Here is a 7,968-nt window from a genome sequence, read left to right on the forward strand (position 1 = left end):
CAGGGGAGTCTGTCCTCCACTTACTTTCACTTGTCAGACGTTGCACAGATGTGACCATAGGCCGGGCACTGTGCTAAGCTCCAGAGACAAAGAGCACATGCTGTCCACCTGCCAGATGGGTTGTGTTTGTGTGTGTGTGTGTGTGTTTTATGTGACCTTTTTTTAAAAAAAAAATTTGAAGCCCTGCTTAAAAGTCAGGAGATCTCACATCAACATCCAGCTATCCAGCTTCTCTTTAAAAATTGCGAGATCTAGCAACATGGGCCCCACATTCCTTCACTGGCAACTCTGAGCTGTAGGAGAGAAGCAACTGACCCTCCAGCAAAGGATGCACTTTCTAGCCTGCCACAGTCCCCACGGTGCCCTACTGTCACCCCAACAACAATCCCAGAGCTTCACTCATTTATGTCCCTGTCTGGATCCCACGGTGCTTGAGTTTGCCACTTCTGGTCTAAGAAAAAAAAAAAAAGTAGATAAACAATAGCCCCTGTGCCCTGGCTGGTGTTCTCAGTGGCTAGAGGGTTGGCCCTTGTACTGCAGGGTCACAGGTTCGATTCCCAGCCAAAGGCATGAACCTGGGTTGTTGGGGTGAGTGTGGGAGGCAATCAGTTGATGTGTCTCTCTCACATCGATGTTTCACTTTCTCTCTTTTTCTCTCTCTCTCTCTTCCTCCTTCCCTTCTACTCTCTCTGAAAAACAATGGGAAAAATATACTCAAGTGAGGATTTAAAAACTAAATTTAAAAAGGCCCCTGTGCTTAAGAAACAAAGAGTCTCATAGAGGCAGCAGACAAGATGATAAATTACAACATGGTGTGATGCAAACTAATAGTTCATGGTAGAGGAATAGCCAGGCTGCAGCAGGAACCCTGAGGAAGGTGTACCTGACCCCACCAAGGGGAGTGGAGGTATCTGGGGCACCTTCAGAGAGGAGAGGACATTTGGGGGGGGTGGGCTTGAAGGATGAGAGAGGTTGCTCAAGTTGAAAAGGGGAAGGTGAGAGGACTAAAAGAATATGGAACTTCCTGGAGATGGGGTTAAGAAGAAGGGACTTCTATTGCCTACCATGCTCACAGTTTGAACTTAAGTCTGGGGCAATGGGATCCAAGGCAGTTTAAAGCAGAGGCTGACATGACCGGATTTGTTCTTTCAGGGAAGGATGCTGGCAGCAGTGCAGAATACGACCTGGGGCAAAGAGCCTTGCTGGCACGCACCCCACTGGATGCTAAGGGGAACCCCTTTGTGTTCGCTTCCTGCTGCTCTGAAACCCTACATTCTCTGCCAATGGCACACACCTTGGCTAACTCGCCTGCTGTTTCTTTCACAGACTGATGTGGGGCGATGCAGTTACCCCTCTTAAACTGGCATAATGCAAGTGCCATGAACAACATTGACCTTCAAAAAGGTCAAAATGCAAGAGCCTACGTCTCTACAGATGATCTCAACTCCATATAAAAAGACATCCTCTTTCACCTGCCACGTTTCCATCCCTGTTTATGTCTGGGAGAGACCCATGTGTGGTACCAGCTTAATTTTCCTCATAGTGAAACCACTACAAGCATGCCCAACGCCATCCCCAGCTCCCTGCCCTGTGATGAATACACCTTGATAACTCAAGCTTTGATGCAATGTCTGAAGATGATACAGACAAGAAGGGCTCAAAGGAGAGTCATTTTACTCAGTAGCCTATGGGCGTGTCCCCCATGAAGCAGCACATGAAGCAAAATGAGTTGAAAAAAATAAACACCACCTCAAAGCAATGAAAATTCAATCAGTTTCGTTTTTCTCCCTCAAACTAAACCGTATGTCCAAAGAGTCTACGATAGGCAACTCAACAAGAGGCTTTTTTTGGTAACTGCCTTAGTTATCATAACCCCAAACAGACTTGGGGTGAGTGTGGGAGGGAATCAGTCCCAGGCTTTTGTTATAACAAACAAACCCACCTTTCACTTCTCGTCATTAGTGATTACCATGCCATAACTGAAAATCAGTGAATCACTACGGAGCTTAGTGAGGGGGGGCCTACCAGCTCTGAGCTGTCACTGTAATCATCACACAATGAACAAACCATATGGGGGGTTCTTTCTTCATCATCTCTGACCTATACATTGCAGAGACTCTAAAAGAAACGATACTCTGTAATCCCCCTCTTGCCCTAAAGATGGTATATTATTTCAGAGCATTTTCCCCTTCAAAACTTTGCTTTTTCTCTTCTTCAGCAGCCCACATGAGGCCCGCACCAGAAGACTTGAACATAATTTAGGAGAATCTATTTGTAGGAGCCAAGAATTCAATTAGGAGAAAAATTATCTCGCCAGGGTCTGGGCCATTCAGTCAATTAACCCGCTCACAACCGTGCTGAGAAAAGAACTGAAATGTCTAACGAAAGACTTCCCCGTCGTCACAAGGCACAGGAGAGGGCAGGGGGAGGAATGCCAGAAACCTGGGTGCTTGCTGCCATGCTGTGCCCTCAGCAAAACCACCCTCTCGCTGTGACCTCCCCGCACAGCTAGAGGGTGCAGATCTCTGCTCTGCGAGGGGCTCCGGAACCTACCACGCAAGTCTCTCCCGGTACAATAGCGCTGAAACAATGACCTTAACATGCCTAAGTTTATAGACTCAAAGTCAACAGCAGCACTGTTGAACTTTCTGTGCGTCAGCTCTATTTCCATGATGAAAGTTTCACTCTAAGGAACAGGAAGCAAGACCACTGGCGCTGGCGTGGGAGACCTTGTGCCCTGTTATCTGTTCCCAAGCCACATTTTCTTGCCCATCCCGACACCCGCTGCTGGCCTGCCAGTGGGGACTCACCTGGGTGGCTTCCTCCACGCTCTCCCTCAGGGCCTGCAGCTCGGCGTCGTACTGCTCCTTCAGCTTCTCCATCTCCTGGTCGTGACTGGAAACCTCTTCCTTCAGGGCTCCCTTCAGGGCGGTGAGCTCCCGCTCCCGCTTCCTCAGGAGGTCTTCCTGCTCCTCTTTGGCGATGAGCAGATCCTGAAGGTCCCGTTTGGCCTGTAAGAGTTCCTAAAGGGAGGGGGGTGAACAGGAGGTGCCGATGAGCCACTATGTCCAGCGGCCCCGCTTCTCTCCTCCAGTTCGGCCACTCAGAAGAGCGGCCATCACCCCGCCGTCCCTCCCCACACCCCTCCTCGCACTGCGCACCAACGGGACCACCTCCCCCCGCCCTCCCACTCCTCAGAGGCCATCATTCCCCTTGATCTGACGAAAGCTCAGCCTTCTGGAGATTTGAGGGAGAGAGGGAAACTGACGTAATTTTCATTGCTTTGAGGGGACATGTCTGACTTTTCCATCTCACTTCACGTCTGGGCCATGGTCTGTGTGACTGCTAATGGCTTGCTGCCCTCACTAACGTCACACCCCACTGGAACCCTTAACCCACGACCCCAGTCCTGTCCCTGTCCCCTTCCACCTGAGCAGGGCAAAGGAGTCACATTTCTCTAAGCTGCTCAACGTTCACAGGAGTCCCAAAGCTGGGGCAACAAGTTCCACTGCAATCACATTACCCAAACCCAGGGTGTCTGCCAGCAGCCCAGCAGCATTCCTTTTGCGTCGCCATCCTCACCCCAGCCCGCTCAGCTCTCCCCAAGCTCAGAACCCACCCTCTCCTGCAGGCTCCCTTCCTTCAACCGAGGCGGGACTTGGGCATGACCAGCTCAGCCTCTGCTCTCCCCAGTTCTTGAACTTCAGGCTTCTCCCCAACAACAAAGCCACTTCGCAGCGAGCTGCCCCTTGCCAGCCTGCTCCAAGTCCTTACTCTATCAGCTCTCTTTCCCCCCCGTCATTTTGTTCCTTTCTTTTCTGGGCATCTATGTCCTTTCCTTCAGGGCACAAGAATCCTCTGAGTCAAGGGCAAAGAAACAAAAACAAAAATATAAATGTTTTACCACCAAATATTTTTTTCTGTTTTTAATTTTAGAAAGGGAAGAGAGGAAGAGAAGGAAAGAGAGAGAGAAAGAGAGAGAGAGAGAGAGAGAGAGAGAGAGAGAGAGAGAAGGGAGAGAGAGACATCAATGTGAGAGTGAAACTGATCAGCTGCCTCCTGCACGCACCCTGACAAAGATCAAACCAGCAACCTGGGTATGTGTCCTCACGGGGAACTGAACCATGACCTCTCAGGGTATGGGACAACACTCCAACCAACTGAGCCACACTAGCCAGGGCTACTACCAAACTTTTTGAAAGTATATAATTTCTATTCACTGCCTCTATTTCTTGACCACCTTACTACTAGTCACTCCTGAATCTCATGCTATGGCTTTTGTTCCTACTCTACTCAGACTGCCCCCTCCAAGGTCATAGCGACCTCTTAATCACCACATCCAATGGCCCCTTCTCAGTCCTCACTTTTCTTGACCTTCTTTGATCCTTCCCACTGTTTCCTTAAAATTTCTTATGCCTTGCAGTTCAAAGACACTATAATCTCCTGTTTTCTTCCCTCAGGTCATTTTTTCTGTGACAATCTTTCCTGGCTATTCTCTCCCTCTTCCCCAAAGCTAAGATGATCCCCAAGAATGCACCTTTCCATTCTATTTTTTTTTTTTGGCAAGTTCATCTATTTTTCTCCAACTATTAAGTCTATGTAAATAACTCCCAAAGCTTTACCTCCAATTCCTTTTTTTAAAGTATATTTTATTGATTTTTTTTACAAGGAGGAAGGGAGAGAGAAAGAGAGAGAGAGAGAGAGAGAGAGAGAGAGAGAGAAGAGAGAGAGAGAGAGAGAGAGTTAGAAACATCGATCAGCTGCCTCCTGCACACCCCGTACTGGCGATGTGCCCGCAACCAAGGTACATGCCCTTGACCGGAATCGAACCTGGGACCCTTCAGTACGAAGGCCGACGTTCTATCCACTGAGCCAAACCAGTCAGGGCTTTACCTCCAATTCTTAATCTGAATTCAGACCTACACTTCCAATACCCTGCTAGATTGTCCTAAGGGCACCTCAGATTCAATAGGTTTGTGTTTTTTATCATACTCCTTCCTTTCCACTTCCTTTGCTCATTACTCTTACGAAGGCACCACCTGCTCAGAAGCTTGGCAGCAACCTGGCCAACCTCATCCTTGTCCCCCATCAACAAAAAGTTGGTTCTGTAACATCTTTGATCCTTTCCCTCACCTCCCTGATTTAGACTCTCATTACCTCCTACAATAGCCAACCAACTGCTCCCCACATCTAGTCTCTCACCTGTGGCTTCCATGACATTAGCCACAAGGCTTGCTCCTTCTGAAGTGCCCTTCTCAGTCCCACCTCCCTCTGCCTTTCAGAAAAATCTCTGAAGGCTCATACAATATTGACCTCCTCCAAGAAGTCTTCCTTGAATGGCCTCCCTGAATACCCATCTCACTTTGGCTGTACTTACCACAGCACTTAACACTTTTACTTTGCAGTCCACATGTTTATTTTCTTACCTCCTGTTAGACATTCAGCATCTGATTTACTATATCTTAGATGCATGGATCAATGATATCGGGAATGTGTCTGTTCTGGATATAAATAAGTTAACATGTACAGTACTCAGGAGTCTAGAGATACCAGAATGGTTGGTACTGGGGACCTGAGACCTCAGAGAAAAGGTACTTTCAAGAAGTGTCACCGGTGAGGGGGTAAAAATACTCCTATTGACTTAAGTATAACTGCCAATGGAATCTCTGTCCTTTTCTTAGGACATGCACATCCATGGAACCAAGGGAACCTCTGCAGTTTCAGGGTAGAGCTGCATTGCACAGAGCAAGATGTAGCTCTTCAGGAACCCAGCTTACAGGCACTGATAAGCTCAGATGAAACATCAAGGGATCCATCCAGGTAGCTAAGGTAATTCTGGCTCTGCCAAAGCACCAAACACAGAGCAGAAGCAAATCTTATGACAATATAAGCCATCCTGGTCCTGATATGCATCAAAGGGCAAGTCCTGCTGCTGCCACTGCCCACCCTCCTCAGGGAGCAGCAGAGACGCCGCCATCACTGCTGCTATTGGCTCCCGGCCTCTTCCTGGAGCTTCCGCCTGCCTCTGCACCCGAGCTCCTGTGACTCTAACCCGTTTCCTGCTCTTACTCTCACACGTTTCTCAATTGTTTTCGAGATAAGGCAGTTCCTCTTCCCACACTTATCTTTCCCAGGATGTGTCTGTGTTTTTGAGTTGCCTTTTGTGCACTGCCGCCAATGCATGCTAAGAGCCTCGGCTTTCTGGTCTACGCTACACCCACAAGCTGCTATCTGCGGCTGGGCTGCTGCTTAAGTGGACTGTGGTGCACGAAACCAATCAGATTACACCTCACCATGGCACTTAGAGCACTTGACGTTTTCCAGGGCAGAGACCAAAGAGCACAGGAGATTTCAAAAACATCACTTCATCATCTCAGTGGCTTGACTGACAATTCTATCAAGCCAAAGAATGGAGAGATAACATGTAAACTTCAAAACATAAGTCAACACCCATTAGAAATGAGCGTGCCTCTCTACAGACTCCAATCAAAGAAAACAAGGGAACACACTGGCCGCTCACAATCAGTGCATTCTAAACCTAGGTCAGTTACACACAGTAAAGCAGCCAGGAGATGAAAACCATGTGTGTGTGTGTGTGTGTGTGTGTGTGTGTGCGCGCGCGCGCGCGAGGAGACTATAAAAGCTGGCTGTGTGTAGTACTTACTACATAATAAGGCTTGTGCTAAACATTTCCAAACTAAAGCAAAGACATATGCACTTCCAAAAAGACAAGAAGGAAGGAAAATTGAGAGGAAAAAGGAAGTACGCTCTGGGACTGGCTGTCCTGACAACAGGTGCACAAAGACACACACACACACCAGAATGCCCAATGCAGCCACTGGCTTGCCCACTGCACGCTCTCTCTCACATGCCACCTATTCATTCCGTGCCAAAATGAGAAAAATACTGATCTAAACCCTCTTCTGCAGAAATGCTTCCCAACGGTTCTATCAGACCCCTATCTCTGGCCCATGTTCAACTAAAGCGTGAGTAAATGGTTTTATATCAAGACTGAAGCTGACAGAAAAGTCTGCCATTTTTTCCAGAGCGATGGCCTATAAAATGTAACAGGGTTGGTGAGAAACATGATTTTTTTAGTTGTTTCATTAAAACTCCTATAAAGTTCAGTAATATTTCTGAGAACAGCCTATCCCCAGATCAATACAATTTCACAACCAGCACATTTTACTGGTACGTAAAGGGCTTGCATGTTGGCAAAGGCCGGGGATAAGACACGCGGCTGCTGGAGGGAGGCCCAGCTGTCGGCACTGCAGGCTCCCATCGAAGATGACGGTCAGTGATGAGAAAATTCCACTGCCCTGGCACTTACAAAGATGGCGCACATGTACCCATTTCCCCCGGAATGGAGGAAAACACATTTTTGGACAAAGAAGTGGCAAAAAATTTGTTCTATGATCATTTTTTGTAACTTGAGTTAAAAACAAAATTTCAAAACCATCAGTTGTTTAAGAAAAAAAAAAGTCATGCTATTGTTGGTCAATTGTATGGCTTATCCAGAGAAAACAGGACGATTTTCCTCTCTTTCTTTCTTCCTTTAAAAAAACTAATAACTACTGTATTCTTCCTTAATGTCACTTTACTGGTTCCACATCGGGACCCAATGTTATTGAACAAAATGGCAAGTCGTATTAGAAGAGATTTCATGCAAGTTCCTGTGCATTGGGCATCTCACGAAATACGGGGCCCTCGGCCTCTTTCAAACGTTCACTACCACAATGTGTTTAATGTTCATTGTGTTTAAGAGTCTGTTCTAAGCCAAATGCATGGAAAACTTGGCCCCAACTGTGACCTGTTATCAGGTTCCCCAGGCCGCTTCTGATTAAGAGATGAAGAAGGAACTGAAAGTGACAAGGAGATGGAGTCTATTTTATGATCATGTTTTAAATGTCACTGACAAGTCCAAGGAAACGCGTTTAAAACAGTGCGGATGATCTTCCAGAGGGAAAG

The 7,968-nt window shown here is 47.3% G+C and overlaps 1 protein-coding gene across 1 annotated transcript in view; it reads right to left on the reverse strand.

The window, feature by feature from the left end:
- Positions 1-7,968, reverse strand: part of CGNL1 (cingulin-like 1) — a 107,876-nt gene that overhangs the window by 85,584 nt on the left and 14,324 nt on the right. The window contains 1 exon segment of the mRNA XM_006765240.2: positions 2,811-3,023. Within this exon segment, the coding sequence (XP_006765303.1) occupies positions 2,811-3,023 (213 nt within the window).

This window comes from Myotis davidii, unplaced genomic scaffold (genome assembly GCF_000327345.1).
Source record: "Myotis davidii unplaced genomic scaffold, ASM32734v1 scaffold441, whole genome shotgun sequence".
In the NCBI taxonomy this organism is placed as follows: Eukaryota; Metazoa; Chordata; class Mammalia; order Chiroptera; family Vespertilionidae; genus Myotis; species Myotis davidii.